Source organism: Periophthalmus magnuspinnatus, chromosome 21, assembly GCF_009829125.3.
Source record: "Periophthalmus magnuspinnatus isolate fPerMag1 chromosome 21, fPerMag1.2.pri, whole genome shotgun sequence".
NCBI lineage: Eukaryota > Metazoa > Chordata > Actinopteri > Gobiiformes > Gobiidae > Periophthalmus > Periophthalmus magnuspinnatus.
The window spans coordinates 6204716-6222620 of NC_047146.1; the positions used below are offsets into that span (position 1 = coordinate 6204716).

At 42.7% G+C, this 17905-nt stretch overlaps 1 protein-coding gene across 1 annotated transcript in view; it reads left to right on the plus strand.

Annotated features, from left to right (window-relative positions):
* The first annotated feature begins 8683 nt into the window (after nt 1-8683).
* mao (monoamine oxidase) overlaps nt 8684-17905 on the plus strand; it is a 36361-nt gene continuing 27139 nt past the window's right edge. Inside the window, exon 1 of the mRNA XM_033987368.2 lies at nt 8684-8853. Coding sequence (XP_033843259.1) covers nt 8799-8853 — 55 coding nt within the window. The 5' untranslated portion in view covers nt 8684-8798. The remainder of the gene's footprint in view (nt 8854-17905) is intronic.

Below are 17905 nucleotides of genomic sequence, written 5' to 3' on the forward strand. Positions count from 1 at the left end.
GGTTACATGGTGAGGATTAGGGTTAGAGGGTTAATGTTGGAGTTTTAGGGGTGAGGGATAGGGGTTAGGGTGACGGTTAGAGTGTTAGGGTTAGAAATTAGGGTTAGAGGGTGAGAGTTAGGGCTCAGACGTATCTCAGACGTATCTACAAAACTCATACAGAATCATTGTTTCACTGTCGCTCTCAAAACAACACAAGTTCCCTGCTCGTCTGGTACAACCCCAAACCGTCCCGCGGTAACCCAAGACGGCCACGTTGTCTCCACGAGCTCCAAACGATAAACACAGCCCTGGTTCTGGTTCTGTTACCGCACTGTTTAATTCAATTTCCTTCGATTCTAATGCCAATTTGGATACTACTCACCAAACCACCTAAACATTCTGAACAAGCATAACAATGTGGTTACTGCACTGGTGAAATATCAGAAGAAACAACCTCTTTAATACACGTTTAGGACGGCTGTAAAGTCACATCACGGTCCCGTCTGTCACTTTGAAACTTTAAAGTAAAACGCGTAGCTTAAACTGACTTTTAAACATCTGAACGAGAGCTAATGTGACTTTTAACGTATTTGCACAAGCCATGCCTCTCTTTGATACCCGCCATTTCCCTGTCGTCCCACATGTACGTTCAAACACGGCTGTTTTTCTTTGTCGGGCCCTCGTCTTTCAGATCTCTAAGCGGTCTCGGGGTATTCGTACGCACACTTTTATACACATGTTTCACCTCCTGACGTGCCCCCGCGGTTGCCGTAGACGTTTCAAACCATAGTGCACCTGACAGCGCGGCCGCTCGCCACACATGTGATCCCAATAAACCGGCGTAAAGCCCCACGTTGTGAGATTAATCGGCCCCTTTTAGCTGTCTCCTCTCACTGCGGAGTCCCTTCATCTGCGCACAAGCTCTCTCGGTCGTGGCAGGACTTCGATGACATGAAGCGAGGGCCGTGATCGCTATGGAAACTGCCAAACGGATGAATGTGACGCCATGACATCAGGATGACATAATGGGTGTGGTGTTGATGTTTATTGTGGCATAAATGCTTGTCAAATTAAAGAACGTAACATGTTTCAGATATGCTTTTCCAGGTGTTAGACATATACAGGGGCATGTGTTCCATTTATGGCCGTATCCTGCCGACATCACACGTTCATTCTTCATTTTTCCTAATCATAACCATGCAAGTATTTCATAAAGTTCTTGCAAAAGGAGGGGTTTTTATTGGCTCACACTATAGGTGCAGTCTTGTTAAAGAGGAATTCACATCTGTGTGTTAAGCACTGCATTAAGATGCCAGACGTGAGAAGAACAACAGGCGTGTGGCTGCAGACTCCATCGCTCCACACAAAGGGGCTATATTCAGACGCACAGAGCAGCACAGAAGGGACATTAACACAGCTCATAACTGGCCACAACTGACCAGGCCACAGGGATTTTCACAAACATGACACAGACACTATTTTCTACTAGAGGGAATGACCAAAGACACAGCGGTGCATCATGCGGGGTCAGCTGTGAAAAGTCACAGTGCTGTGTCCCTCAGCCGTCCCAGTCTGAGCCATAATAAAAGGAAAATATAAATCTGTAACTGGACAGAATGTTGTAGAAGTGAAGATGTTTCGCTGCTCATCAAAGCTGCTTCTTCAGTCCTGGTCAGACAGATATAAGGCAGTGTCCAGCAGTGATCTGACTCAGACGAGCAACCAAATGTCTTCATTTCTACAATGTTTTTTGCCACTGTGCAGTGTTTTATTCAACAACAAAAGTCACCATGAAACTGAAACAATATAACATAAAAATCATGGCATTATTCTGATCTATTTTTAGGTAATAATTGTAAAACATTGAGAATCAGAACCAGAACCAGAGTGTTACTGCATCAGAAGCCCTCTCAAAGACAGAAGGAATAGTTTTTAGGCTGTTGCTGCCACCTACTGGTAAGTGTGGCCTCTCACGGCGACTTTTCCCAGTGTCTAAAGTCTATTTATAAAAGAAGTGTAAAGTGAAGCACATGAAGAATATCACAGGTGCAGTCCACATAAAGTGAAACGCTCATATAAACTATACATTGGGAGTTCTAATCAAGTGCTTTTATAAATGCTGATGAGAAAAAATCACATTATTCTGTTTATGATCCAGCCACTGCCTCATAAATAACATAAATAACATAAATAACATAAATAACACATCTCTATGGAGTCTGTCCCCACCAAGTCACTGCAACAAACAAAAACATTCAGCTCAGAGACTCAGGAGGAAACTCAAAACTCTGAAATCACACCTACAGAAAGTGCAGACTAACACAAAGAAGAATAAAACATTAAATATAATGAACTCGAAAATAAAACTGGACCTGACAGAGTCGGATACCACCGGAAACACCAGAGCCCACCTGTGTACCACCAGGGGTACTTGTGCCACAGGTTGAACAGCACTGAGAGTAAAGTGTGTTTACATCATAGACGTGTGTGTGGGTTCCATTCACACCGGGGGGAGTTTGCATGTGGCAGTAGTGGCTCAGTGTGGATTAGCCCATAAAGGCAGATTAGGATTAAAGATGATGAACATGCTTCTGTTTACCATGTGCTCATTAGACCACAAGTGTAACACTGACCACCTCTGACCAGCAGGTGGACGCCTGAGGACAAGGATCTGCGGTAAACACTAAGTCCTGTGACTATTACTTTATGACACATATTTCACTGTTTCATTTTTAATGTTAATGATTAACAGCCTTTAATTAATGCTGGACTCTGAGGACGAAACAAGTAATGATAAGAACTTGATAAGACTAAACAAAGAGCCACTGTGAGCACAGGTCACTATGAGTCCACTGTGTGTCCACTGTGTGTCCACTGTGTGTCCACTATGAGTCCACTGTGAGTCCACTGTGAGTCCACCGTGAGTCCACTGTGTGTCCACTATGAGTCCACTGTGAGTCCACTGTGAGTCCATCGTGAGTCCACCGTGTGTCCACTGTGAATCCACTGTGAGTCCACTGTGTGTCCACTGTGAGTCCACTGTGTGTCCACTGTGAGTCCAAAATGAGTCCACTGTGAGTCCACTGTGAGTCCACTGTGAATCCACTGTGAGTCCACTGTGAGTCCAAAATGAGTCCACTGTGAGTCCACTATGAGTCCACTATGAGTCCACTGTGAGTCCACTGTGAGTCCACTGTGTGTCCACTGTGAGTCCACTGTGAGCACAGGTCACTCCTGGACGGGTTTGTCATATTAAAACCATTTGTATTTCAATATAAAGATGTCGTGTTATAAGACAATATCATGAGTAAACTTGTTTAGTGTTAGCTGAAGAGTCAGAGCAAACACCAAACCTGCACATTTGATATTTCCCCATCAAGTCTGTGGCTAATCGACCTTTGAACTCCAGACAGAATGATAATTAGCTCATTGCAGGAGATGTAGATAAATACATCTCATAAAAAAGAGCCTGAGGTCCTAAGTATAAGACACAAAATGAATGTCTTTTGAACAGAATAACATTTTGTAAACTATGACTTTGTTTTAAACTGTCTGTGAGTGCACGCCGTAGTCTTACTGGAGGGAGAGATGTTTTTGCTTGATCTGAAATGCTCCACACTAAAGCATTAAACTTATACATCGGCACAGAAACAAGCAGGTGAAGCCACAAGTCCAAACTTCAGGTTCAATCTGTGCAGAAGTTTCCCCGGCTGTAAAAAATATCACAGTGTTTTTAGGGATTTTTGAGCAATAAAACATCTGCAGATAAATCCAAAATAAATAAGACGATGGCAGGTGTAGAGGACCCTCCACCAGAAAAGTTACAGACATTAACTTAAAACAGACATTAAAAGCAGCGTTAATATGGTCCCAGAACCAAACGACGAACCAAAGTCTCTCTTCTGAAGTACAACGAGGTTTTCAAAGTGTAGCTCAAATTACGTTGTTGTTTTTTGTTTTTATTTTTTAAATAAAAATGTATAGATTCTACAAATATGTGTATTACAATTTTAGGCCTAAACATGTGACATGTGACAGTTTCAAGATGCACATCCAACAGTGTGCTGAAGTGTGCTGAAGTGTGCTGAAGTGTGCTGAAGTGTGCTGAAGTGTGCTGAAGTGTGCTGAAGTGTGCAGAGTGACTGACAGTGCAGCCTTGACTCTTAGTTCAGCCTGCACGTGCTACTATATACATCAATTAGCCTGCACAAAATGCACATGCTACTACATTAATTATCCTGCAGACAGGCCTCAGACTAAGCAGCAGCTTAGATCCTCGAGGCCACCAGAGGGCCCCCAAGAGCCCACGTTTATATTCAAAATAATGATTTAATGATTGGAAAGTGTTTTGTTTTTTTGTTTTTGTTTTTTTTAATGGCACTGGAGTGTTTATACTAGTCTAAATATCCCTCTTAAACAATTAGATGTGTTGTATTTCCAGTAGAGAGACATGTGCTGCTTACATTTTCTGAGTCTGGCAGTGGTGTGGACAGCTACATGTGTGCACTGGTGTGAAGGACCCCTCCCCTCCAGGTGCACTCTGGGAGCACTGAGGCAGAGGGACTTTTGAGTGTTTTACAAACTAAAAGACTAAAAGTTAGTGAAGTTCAGTTCATCTAAACTTTGGGACAAAGCCTGAACACCCCAGAGTAAGATTGTTTAGGGGACAGGACTTTTCAGAGAGGACTCGAAATCTGACAGGACACGCCTCAGAGGGACAGAGGACAGAGAGGACACGCCTCAGAGGGACAGAGGACAGACAGGACACGCCTCAGAGGGACAGAGGACAGACAGGACACACCTCAGAGGGACAGAGGACAGACAGGACACGCCTCAGAGGGACAGAGGACAGACAGGACACGCCTCAGAGGGACAGAGGACAGACAGGACACACCTCAGAGGGACAGAGGACAGACAGGACACTCAGAGGGACAGACAGGACACGCCTCAGAGGGACAGAGGACAGACAGGACACGCCTCAGAGGGACAGAGGGCAGACAGGACACACCTCAGAGGGACAGAGGACAGACAGGACACTCAGAGGGACAGAGGACAGACAGGACACACCTCAGAGGGACAGAGGACAGACAGGACACACCTCAGAGGGACAGAGGACAGACAGGACACTCAGAGGGACAGAGGACAGACAGGACACACCTCAGAGGGACAGAGGACAGACAGGACACACCTCAGAGGGACAGAGGACAGACAGGACACGCCTCAGGGGGACAGAGGACACAGGTGAGTCTGTTTATTACACTGTCTGTTTTTGGTTGTGTCTCGTCCTTTTGTCTATAAACCTCAGATGAGGTGAGTGAAGTTAAAGTGTCACTGTGTCACATTAACACTGATTATGGCACAAACCTGTTACATCTGAACGACAGAACGACGTGTGAACGACTCCTGAATGTGAATACTCATACACGGATGCATCGATACCACTTTTTGCAGAACAAGTACTTAATTTTGAGTTCCGATACTGAGCAAAAGTACTGTTTCCAGACAGTATTTTTACTAGTGTTTGTTTGTAGTAGTAAATCTAAATACTTCATAGGATTTTTATAGCATGTACACTTTATCTTAGAATTCTCATTTTATCTACTGAAATCATTGTAGACAGGTATAATTACAACATAATTTATTTAGATAAGCATCTGGCTTTAATATTTACCACTTCCTTTTTGCAGCTGCGCAAACTGCTAACGAGCTAAGTGCTAACAGCCACTGTTAGCATAACAGTGTCAGTTGTTCCTTTTACCACGGCCGCACTTTGTCCAATACGTTCACGCTGTTCCTCTTTTAAAAGCTGAAACTGCTATATTCGCTAAATATGTTTGTCAATTACAATAAGCAACGTTAGCATGCTATTACCGTAAAACACAAACACTGTGCCGTGTCCTCTGAGAACTATATAAACCTTGAGTTCTAAATATTTGTAAATTTCATGTGACAGCTGTGCTAAATGTGCAGAACAGTTAAAGTGCATGTTTATGTTTATGTTTATGATTATGATCACATCTGATCTGTGCAGAGATGAGCTGTGAGTCCAACAGGAGGCAGCACAGGTACAACAGCTACAGTGGTATCGGCTCTTGGTATCGGCAGCTCATTGAGGAGTACGAGTACTGGCACCTGATATATTAGTATTGGTATCTGTGCATCGATACTCATTCATGTGCATTTAGGTCAGGGGTGTCCAAACTTTTCTCATGAAGGGCCACGTATAAAATCACAGACAAAGCCGAGGGCCGACTGAGGGACGGGGGCTGTGTCTCAATTCGCCAAATGCACCCTTCAAGGGTCCTTACGAAGTACTCTTCAAAAGTGTAGTTTCAAGGTTCCGGTCCAGAGTCTGCCCTCCTCAGTGTAGCCTCCATCTAACTGAAGTGGGACAGGCCCACACCACGGGCCGCACTTCCACCTCTGTCTTTGAGCGTACGATACGTACATTACGTACGTTATTTTTAATGATTTATTGTTTAATAGAAAAAAAGTCAAGATGTCGTCGTCACAGCCGTTTCTTTCTGTTTAGATTGAATATCAATAGGCAAATATAACGTTCGAGGTGATTTTTTTTACTCATTTGTAGCTACTTCATAACTTAAACAAAATATACGTTGTGAAAACGTAATAACAGAGACAGAGGTAACAATATAATTTCTACATTCATAGTCTATAAACCAGAGAACACTGATTAGTTGTACATATAGTGGGATATTGCAGTTTAACATTCGGTATTTTGGCCAGTGGCTACACCACTTTAATAACAGTAGAGGGCGCTGTTTCCCTTCTATGTCGTGCCAGTTCTTTCCATCTGATTATTATAAGGTATTTTCTAGCAGTGCAGCGCTACATCACTAGGTCTTGATTTACTAACACGAAAGTAAATGACACGTGCCCACGAGGGGCGCAGACGTATGGAATGTACCGGAACACATGAAGATTTTGTGCACGTCTCAGGACTCTGTTCTGTCTGTTCTGTCTGTTCTGTCCTTTCCTGAGAGTCCGTTGCTTCATTGTTCACATTACCTGTGTGCAACTCATTAAACTCTTCTGACTTTACGTTTCAGTCTCTTGGTCTTTGACGCTTACAATAGACACGAACATTCTTACATTATTCTTATTGCAGTAATAATTTTTAATGATAATAATGTCTTCTTATTGTCTAACAATAACTGCACATTCCTTTATTCCATGTAACTCCTTTTTAATCATCAAACACACTGTACAGATCTTTATTCAGATTTAACAGTTTCATGTCACACTGTTGTAGATTAGGTAAACCAGTACGAACATTTGAACGTATATTGCGCAGCGGACTCCATTTTCTTCTCTTTTTTGCGTAGCCGCGGTGCATGATGGAATATAGAAGTGCGTGAAGTGTGCACGGATGCAGGCTTCGGTTACGGCCGATCTCCATGGAAACGGTGCAAAGGGAAGGGCAGGTTTGTCGGCCGCATTCAGTAGGGTGGGTTGAAATGGGACAGTCCTTGTCGCGCCGGAAATTACGTCACTGCCCTTAGAACCGCCCTTCCAATGGTGATTCTAAGGCCAGGTGGGCGAATTGGGACACAGCCATAGACTGGATGTGAATACAATGAATACTTCAAATCTGTGTGTTTATTACAAGTTAGACTGAACCTCTAGACCTTTATTCACGCTCACATACTCAATATTTGATAAGGGCTTGTTAAAGAAGATTTTCAGAAATATACAGTAAAAAGTACTGTTTAAAGTAATATAGGCCAATTCACCTGGAAGCTTGAGGGCCAAGAAAAATTGTTCCCCCGCGCCGCAGTTTGGGCATGTCTGATTTATGTGAAATCACAGCACCCAAAGCCTCACAATAAACATAAAAATAATGTGAGCCTAAAATGATTATGTTCAGTCCTTCCAAAGAATCTGATGATTATAAATCTGTTATGTCCAGCCTGTTTCTCTTATGCAACTTGGACCACTACTTTGTACTTCTGAGTAATATGATTTTGAAGTAAATGTACTCTTGCTGAAGTACATCTTCTGGATATTCTATCCAGCCCTGAATTTTATGACAAAGTATTGATAAATGTAAGTCCACTTTAGTCAACTAGAACACATTAAAATGCACCAGAAACCAAGAAAATAATGTCCAAAAGTCTAAAATTTCTTTGGCAAACCCCCCTTCTGTACACGTTTTTATCCTGTTATACTTGTGCTTATTGCAACTGTGAGTCTCTGAATTTGCTTTTTATAAGTGTTTGTGATGAAGTCTTAATGTTGTCACATATGAATATGTGGCACTGAGGTGGACAGGTCCCCGAAAACAAATTCAGCTTAGGGCCCCCTAAAGGCTAAGTCCAGCCCTGCCTGCAGGTGCTACTATCTATATTAATTAGCCTCCACGTGCTACTACATAGCCTGCACGTGGTACTATATATATATATATATATATATATATATATATATATATATATATATATATATATATATATATATATATATATATATATATATATATAAATTAGCCTGCACGTGCTGCCCGTGGTACTCTATCAATTAGCGTGCAGGTGCTTCTATATTGACTGGCCTGCGAGTGCCGCTGTATATATTAATTACCTGCACGTGCTACTACATTAATTAGCCTGCACGTGCTACTCTCTGGGGCGCGCGGGTTAAAGCAGAGGTGCTCTCTTCAGGGGGCGGGGCTTGGGGGAGTGGGCTGGTCCGCGCTTTTAATACAGATGCGCTGACGCTGTCCGCTCGCGCTGCGCTCATCAGCGGCCGGTGGACAGAGCCAAGCCCGGGGAGAGAGCAGAGCAAGCGGGAGCAGCACAACCATGACTGCGCCCAACAGCACTTACGACGTGATTGTGGTCGGCGGCGGAATATCAGGTGAACGACACAGCCTCATTGGATAAAACTTTACTTTTTCCCCGCGGGCATGAGTTGCTCCGCGGGGGGAAATGGAGCAGATGCGCGACAGTCGCGGTGCGCCTTGTTGTGTAAGGTGTCTGCGTCTGCGTCTTCACTTTACGCGCGGATCCTGTGCGTGCTCCAGACGTGTTGTTTGCTCCTGTGCTCGCCTCCCTGGTCCTGTAGCTGCAGCAGTGCGTTAAGTGGCCGCTAATAACTCAGTTTGCTGGATATTACATAACACAGGACTGGCACGCTCGTATTCGCCTGCCAGTTTTTACGCACGGCTCTGTAACTTTGCTCCAGCTGCTTCCAAACCCCGCGTTTAGCCTGGACCACAGCGACTCTTTGGCTCGTATTTTGCAGCTCTTTGGTTTGTTTCTTTCTGCAGATGGCGGTGTATTTTGAAGGGCAGAGCAGCGCTGTATTTACACAACTTTTATTGATTGACACCTATTGCAGGAGCCGTGTTGTATCTGCACTGATGTGACGGTAGGGAGAGGATTCGAGTCTTTTTGAACGGTTCTTTTAATGTGAAATCTCTTTTTCTTTCTAGTTTTGATGCATGTTTAAATTGTTTAACACTGAACCAGCACAAGCATCAGGAAAAACAGACTTTGCATCATTATAACATCAATAATCATTTTTATATTAACAGTTTTATTTAAATTTCTAGCATTTGGAAGGATAAACACTCTCCCACTCTCAGTTTGACCCATTTTAAACACATCTGAGCCTTGGTTGTTTCTTTCTTGTAGATAAAATTAGTTCTCACATCGGCTTAAGTCATATAAATAAATGGTAAAAGTTCCAGTCTTTTGAACGGCTCTTTGAAGAGAACAGATCCAGAAGACTCGGGTCCCACAAAGGAGCAGATTGTCCCATCACTAAATGTCATAGTTTTTTTTTTTTTTTTGGGTGAAATTAAACACACACACACACACACACACACAACGGGTAGGGAGTAATTTTAAACCTTTAGTCCTGTCACATAAGCTGCGGCCCCAGAACTGTTAGTAGAAGTCGTATAGTTCTGGTTCTTCTGGTTCCTCCATGCTCACAAAACACAATTTCTCCCATAATTAGATTGCTTTTTTTTTCTTTTTTTTTTTTTTTTTTTTTTTCTTTTTTCCTGTAGGCTAAAGGCCCGTCTCTTCATCTCTTCGTACTGTCTTTTTACTCTATGAAGCTGATCTACTTGTCAGATTTGTTGGTCAAAATGCCTTTCTGTGTTGGTTTTCCAGATTCTAGCGTGATGACATCATACTCTTGGGACAATGGGACAATATTAAACTTTAATGTGACGATTATCATGGCCAAAATAACTGCAATTACCAATTTTATATATATTACGATGATTATTAATGTTGTTATGGATATAAATAATTATAACTTTATCAGAGAATATTATGGATGAGCAGAGCCGTCAACTGAAATTTGGGGGCCCGGGGTAATAAGTCTCACATGGGCCCCCGTTATACGAATGAATAGGAAGAGTGTCCAATTCTGGGGCCCCTGACAACAGACCCTTTTGTCCCCCCTGTGGATAAGTCGTTTTTTTTCTTCACATTTCACTGATATAATGGCGATTATCTCTGTTGGCGATTATCATGATTATATAAATATCCGATGAACGATTATTGTCAACGCTTTTTACCACGATAAATGATGATTTTGTTTATCGTCCCGTCCCTAACTCCCAGAGAAGGGGCTTGACTCGATCTTACTTTATCTTTTATTTACACAGGGGACCCCAGTGAGACCCCGTGGACACTCCTTTTCATGCACGCCCTGATTTAAAATGCAATACAAGCAAAAAAAACTAACAGAATAAACATGTATACAAGTCCAAATAAGACATTAAAACCGAGTGCGAGTGTGTGGATAAAAGTTTGTTACCAGATTTTTAAAATGCTTAGTTTTTCTGACCGATTACGTCGTATTTTGACATGAAATATCCAAAAGGTGAACTCACAAATACTGAACCGGATCGTCTCTGTTAGCGACTAGACCCAAGTACATCAGTATTTTAACATTATTTTATTTTCCCTCCATCTGTTAAATATTAATGGCCTGTAGAATGTTTTTGATGTCGTCTGAAACGCAGCGATCGGCCCCGTCAGTTTGAATCTTCATCAAAAACGGTAAAATCAAGTCAATTGAATGAAAGTGTTCTAGTACCTCCGCTGTGTCCCCTTAAGCTGCTGTCCGTGTGGCTTTAACGACATTAAGGGCGGAGCAGCTATAAGAAGAACCGGTAGCCAATCAGAACGCAGATCAGGCCTTCAATTTCACAATAAAGCAGCTAACGGTGTTCAGGGATAACGTAAAACGAGCGCTTTAAACCAGACCGTTAGCTTGTGCTGCACTATTCTCAGATTTACTCATCACGAACAGACCTGGAGTTGTGTTTTTTGTTTCATTCACACATGTTTAACGCACAAACTCTGCATATTTAGGCTGAGTTCTTCTCTCCAAACTGAAAAAAATCACTCTGTTCCACCTTGTGATGTCATCATGTGGTGATACAGGAAGTGCCCCACTGTGTTTTTAAACTCCACACACCTTCATTTCTAGAATCATTTGGATCGTTTCACCTGGAATTACCGATCTCTACTGAACTAAAGGTAAAAGGAGCTGTGAACTTGAACTACCACATCATGACATCACAAGGTGGAACAGAGCGTTTGGAGATGCACACAGACTAATGATAAAGTGACTCAAACATGTGCGAATGAAACAAAACACAACTCCAGGTCTGTTTTTGAGGAGATAACGGCATTAGAACACGACTTAAAGCTCACACGGGTCATATTTGCGTAATATAGGACCTTTTTTAAGACATTATGACTCATTTTGGTTTATTGCTTTTATTTCAAACACAAGCGAGTAGCGTACTTGGCGACATACTGTGTGTAATTGTCGTCTCCGTGCCCACCCGCAGCACCAGCCTGGCCCTGGGGGGGAGCCGGGACTTTGGAAGACAACATGAAGTGATTGTGACAGGCTCCTATCAAAGCTCAAAGTCGCACAAAGGCTGAGAGCAAAGGGGGAGGTGTGGGGAGAACAAGGAAGCAGTGTTTTGTGTAGGCGGATGTGAAAACCTGCAGAAAAGCAAGGAAGGAAGGAGGGAGATGTGATGGAAATGGCTTTTGTGAGGCATCATGATGTTTCTATGACGTTTCCCGTTACAAAAGGACACGTCTAAATCAGACTGTGTAAAGAAATGGACTGAGTGAGTGTGACGTCACCCACAGTGTTACATGGGCGAATTTGGAGCATTGCTGTCAATCAAACCTGTTGCTAACGCTAGCGGGAGCAGCCTCAGGGAAACGAGGCGTCCGATTTGTCTGTTATTAATGTTCATATCTTGATTTACGGGCGCAATAGCAAAATAAAAACGCAAGATCATGTGGAGCGAGTTAACACAAACATTTTAAGATCAAAATGACGAGTCTGACAGCAGCAGTTACAGAGTCGATGGAGCCGGAAGTGCGGCCGTGATCACTTGCTGTTTGGAACACGGCGGCTAGCAGGTTAGCTACGTCCATTTATATATACAGACTGTTATAAATATTTAGCTTAAGCGCGGGTGAACGTTGTGTCTTGTGTAATATTCTCCTACAGGGCAGTCTGTCAAATGTGCTCAAACTCGCCCTTTAATGTCGTGTTTGAGGCTCAAGTGCTCTAGACTTTTATGTGATGCTCTTTGGTTCAGCTCAAGTTGCTATAGAAATAAACATGAATTGAATTTAATGTGAAACAAAAACTGAACTCAGATAAGTGCCTGGTTACATTCTGACCCTAACGTGTGTGAATAGTTTGACAAAGAACTTATTGGAGTTAGATAAACATTTTGGTGTAGTGTGTTTCATAGACTGTATATATAAATAGATGTAGCTAATTTGCTAGCCACTGCGCTCCAAATGGGAATGGCTGCACTTCTGATTCCATCGACTCTGGCTCCAATTCACTTTTTATTGAAAAACTGTGGCTCCTCTCTCTGTACCTGCTGCTGTCAGACTCGTCATTTTGGTCTTAAATGTTCATATTAACCCTCTACATGATCCTGGGGTTTTTATTTCACTATTTTGTCCATAAATCAAGACAGACAAATTGGGCACCGTCTTTCGCTCCCGCTAATGTTAGCAACAGGTTTGATTGACAGCAAAATTGACCCAATTCCTGCAAAACCAGCGACGTGGACGGGAAGCAGCGTTGCCTTCAACAGCCTGGTTCTGGATTGGCTCTGTGGTTGCTATGATACTCATGGTCAGAACTCGGCTCCGAATTAGCCGCTATATCTGCTAGCCTCAGTGAGCTTTATTTGACTGGAGCCAAACGCTGTGGGTGATGTCATAATCAGTCCACTTCTTTATACAGTCTATGGTGCATTTTAAGTGTAAGAAACGATGGCGCGCTCTCTGCCCCCTCCTGGTCAATAAAACACCTGATTTTACTACAGACACAAAGACGCGGGTTTCCTTTGCGTTTTTCTTCACATATTCATAATGACGCCGTATTCTGTTTGCTTGTGATATCAGAGAGGCCCTTTTGAGTCTTTGAACACCTTCGCCATCGTCTGGTTTGTTATGTCACGCTATCATTGAGTCAACGTCAAGATAATTGGCCATAACGTCGTTCTTTAAATGTCTCAGTCACCATAGCAACACATGGACAAGCACTTTCTGGTCCAGCTGAGCAAACTCCCAACTGTTCCATTATAATCATTATGGACAGGCCCTGTGTAATTTTCTGTTTGTCTCAACTGTAGCGTCTGTGTGAGGAAGACGCTAATGTCGGCCATGTTGTCTTGTACCACTCTTCAGTTTGGCAAAAACTAGATGAAGTAACTTTTTTTTTTCCCCCTCACATGGACAAATCATGATTCTCTTGTTGCTTTTAATTCCACTGATCTGAAGGTTGGCGGTTCGAACCCTGCTCAAATCAGCGGTCTTCCTTCCCCAAGGTCTCTCCGGCTAGCCTTAGCAACGCTGTCAATCAAACCTGTTGCTAAGTGCCCACTCCCTGCTAAACCAGAGGGGCGTTACCTTCAACAGCCTCGTTCCGGATTGGCTCTTTGGTTGCTGTGATACTCGTGGTCGGATTTCCAGACATGAAACTTGGCTCAAAATTGGCCGCTAAAACTGCGTCACACTCACTTAGTCCACTTCTTTATACAGTCTGTGGTTGGCGGGTGTGAGTCCAGGGCTTTGAGTGACTTGAAGGTGGAAAAGCGATGTATAAAATTGTGACCGTTTACCATTAATTATAAGGTTTTTGAACAAAGACGAGCTTAAATAAACCTTCGCTTAAAGTTCCTTCCATTAGCCTACTTTCACTGTTCTGTTTAGCTCAAAGTAAACTCTAAACACAGTGAGTTTGGTTTCATGATGAACTGAGCACTCTGATGAAACAAAACACACAGCAAAGATAATCATTTAAATATTCCTTTCTTTGAATAAGTGTGCTGTTCATTTCCATGTTTTACTTAATGTAAAGATTTAGTTTGAGTTGATTAAGAATAAAATGTGACTTCTTATTATCAAGAGGGAATTGTTTTGAAAATCTTATTGTTTTACGTGATTTGTACTTTGTCATATAGACTGGGAGCTGGTTTACAGACCTTAGTCTGTCATGATCGTGTTTTGTTTCAGTGTTTTCCATGTTGTTGTTTGCCTTATTTCTCTAGTCCATGTGTTTTAGTTTGACGTGTGTCCTGTGAGCTTGTGTTTGATTTTACTTCCTGTCTGTTGATTGCCCCGCCCTCATGTGTTTCACCTGTGCCTTGTTTCCTGGTGTATTTGAGCCTCATGTTTGTGTGTTTTGGAGCATCGTCATCGTCTTGTCCTGCTGTTCGTTCATTTTCTGTGATTCCTTGAGTTTTGACTATTTTTGTAATGTTCAGGTTTTTTTCCCAGTTTTATTTTATTGATTGAATTATTATTTAGCAGTTCTGCATTTTTGGCCTTACTTTTATAACCTCATCCTGGCATAGTCCCAGTCTCTTAACTCTTCTTTTTCATTTGACCTCGAGATCCAGTACATCATGCTCAGTGTCCATTGTCTGATGTATATTAGACCGACTGTTTATCCTGTGTCAAGTGTTTTGGCCTCGTTAATGGGTCTAAACTGGTTGTTTTGTTTATATAATTATCTGTGTGGTATAAATCCTGTATTTACTGAGCTCCTGACGACGCTCGGACAGGGACAGGCAGCTCTTTATAATTGTGCACAATGGCTTTGATAAATCAGACTTTGATTCAAAAGAGATTGTTTTATTTTTTAGTTGTTTTGCTTGTAGAAATTCCACAACATACTCTAACTTTTCTGCTTGAGGGTTCTCCATCTGCTTGTCTCCATGGAGATGTTAATGCTTGTTACGCAGTACAGAGCGCCTGCACCCCACGAGTAAATTCGATGGGGACGCCATGTTGGCCGTGGTGAATTGGCAGAGTTCACTTTTTTTGAGTTTTTTTATTTTTTTATTGTCATTGGGTTTAAAATAAATCTACATCAGATTAAACCATAGTGTGACATCGCCCATAGCGTTGGGCTCTGGTCAGATGAAGCTCGTCGAGGCTAAAGCAGTTATAGGGATGAATTTGGAGCCGAGTTAGATTCAAACCGCAAGTATCATAGCAACCAAAGAGCCAATCTGGAGCCAGGGAGTCATGACCACTTCCTGTTCAGAACGCGGTGGGTAGCAGATTAGCCATGTCCATTTATATATACAGTTAGCGGATTAAATATTAGTGACCCTTACCGAGCACACGTGTGATTATAAAGAGGATGGATCTTAACTCTGGACATCTGGTTTACTTTTCATTTTCTTATATCGTCAGAACGTTCCCTGGAAATGTTTGTAAAGAATATACTTATAAATCCTTGTATCTAAACGGTCACATTTCTATATAGTGATTTTCCACCTTTTTAAGTCACTCAAAGTGTCCTCTTCCCCAAGGACCACTGATTTCTTAGGTTTTTGGGGGTTTTTTTTCTACAATTTACATTTCCAAGGAGTCAGTTAATCAAAAAGCCTTTGGGGTCATTCCTCTTCAAATTCCTCTCTCCTCCTTTTAAATCGTTATGAAACAATGACTGAATCATTAAAATAAACAGTCCTATCTTAATGTCTGGCTTGATTTAGCTGCAGAAATCCAGTTTTGCCTTTGGTCTTGATCTTTGTGAATCTGGTAAAAGGCTCAGGTTTTCTTCTTCTAAACTTATTAATGTGAACATCCCGGTGCACAACAGTAATCCACCATCTCTGAAACGCAAGTTAAATTTGTTCATTTTGGCAGATGTTGTTAGTTTCTCTGGGAATTCGACGCCTCTCCACTGCCAGACTGGGGTTTGGAGGTGCATGCTGGGATTGCGTGATAACTGTCTGCGCTCTATGGTATTAAACTTATCCAACAGACAAATCAGGCGCCTTCTTTCCCCGAGGTCTCTCCTAGCGTTAGCAACAGATGAGCAAATGAGCTTCATTTGACTGGAGTCTAACGCAAATAATTCTTCTTCCCAAGCCAAAAGTGTGATCTGCAAACCAATCGATCACGTTTTCTTTTTTTTACTAAAAGGACTTGGGCGAAATGTACATGTCCCTTTCCTCGCCTGTATTTTCCGCACAAACATGGCTGACCAAAACGATAAAATGTCATGTGAAATGTAGTCCACACATCACAGCTGAATAAACGGCTCGCCAATCACATTAGGACCCATTTTTTTCTCATAAAACAATGTTATCTTTTCATTTTTCCAGTCCAATATTGAACCTAGCTAAGTGCTAATAATCGTGTTAGCTTATTGCCGCTGTGCCGTCTGCTCCGGCTTATCTGGGTCCAGCTAATGGTTTGTCGATATTGTTTGCTTCTGGTTGTGCAGCTTTTAAACAGCCAATCAGTGTCTGGGAGCTGTGAAGAGGGGCCCAAATGTGATTGTGGCGAGTCTTATAAATGTCTCGGGAATGGGATCGATGCGGAGCCGCGCGGGAGCTGATCTGGACTGGGGCACTTGTCACTCGGGGGCTATTGGATTCTTTTGTTTGCAGTGTTTGTTTGGGAAGCAGCCATTTTGTGTCACTCTGATCCCACACATCATCACTAGTGAAGCAACAGGGATGTCTCTGGCAAATGAAGGCAATTTTGAGAACATTTTCAGCTTTGAGTAACACTTAATTAGTCTGTACATCTCCAAACGTGTGAATGAAACAAAACACAACTCGGCTTCAAAACAACTTCAGGTTTCACTAAAAAGCAATGGGATTATGTAGAAAAAAGCAAATAAATACTCCCTCTCTCCTCCAGCCCTCCCGCACTCCCTCTCTCCTCCTGCCCTCCCATACTCCCTCTCTCCTCCAGCCCTCCCATACTCCCTCTCTCCTCCTGCCCTCCCATGCTCCCTCTCTCCTCCTGCCCTCCCGTGCTCCCTCTCTCCTCCTGTCCTGACAAACTCTTTGGCTCGTTGTTAGTTTTCACTTTAGGGAGCGTGCATGGCCTTACAACGAGATTCAGTCGGTCAGACATCATCGGGGCGTTATCTGGTTTAAACATAACTCCCGTCGCAGTAAATCATCTCTATTGTCTGCACTGGACAGTGGAGGTACCATTAAGTTTTAATCTAAGTTGTAAAACAGCCCTTCAAATGTTCCTCAGCTGAGGGGTCCTCACATGTAAACACACAGCTGCCTACGCCTTTGCCTGGCTCAAAAACACATGTAGGCAGCAAATGTAATTGTTTGAGAGGGATATTTAAACGACACATGAGCCCCATTTCTAATAAAACTTGACTTATTATATTATTTTGAATATATATGCATGTGCTCTTGGGGGCGCTCTGGTGGCCTCGGGGCCCAAAGCAGCAGCTTAGTCCGCCTATGGGCTGGGCCGGCCCTGGTGCAGCGTTTGTCCACTGATCTGAAGGTTGGTGGTTTGGAACCTGCTCTCGACAAACATCATTGGTAGAGCGGTCGGTAAGATTTTCCATGAATCGAGCTGCGCCGTTGAATTCCCAGAAAAACTAACGGTGT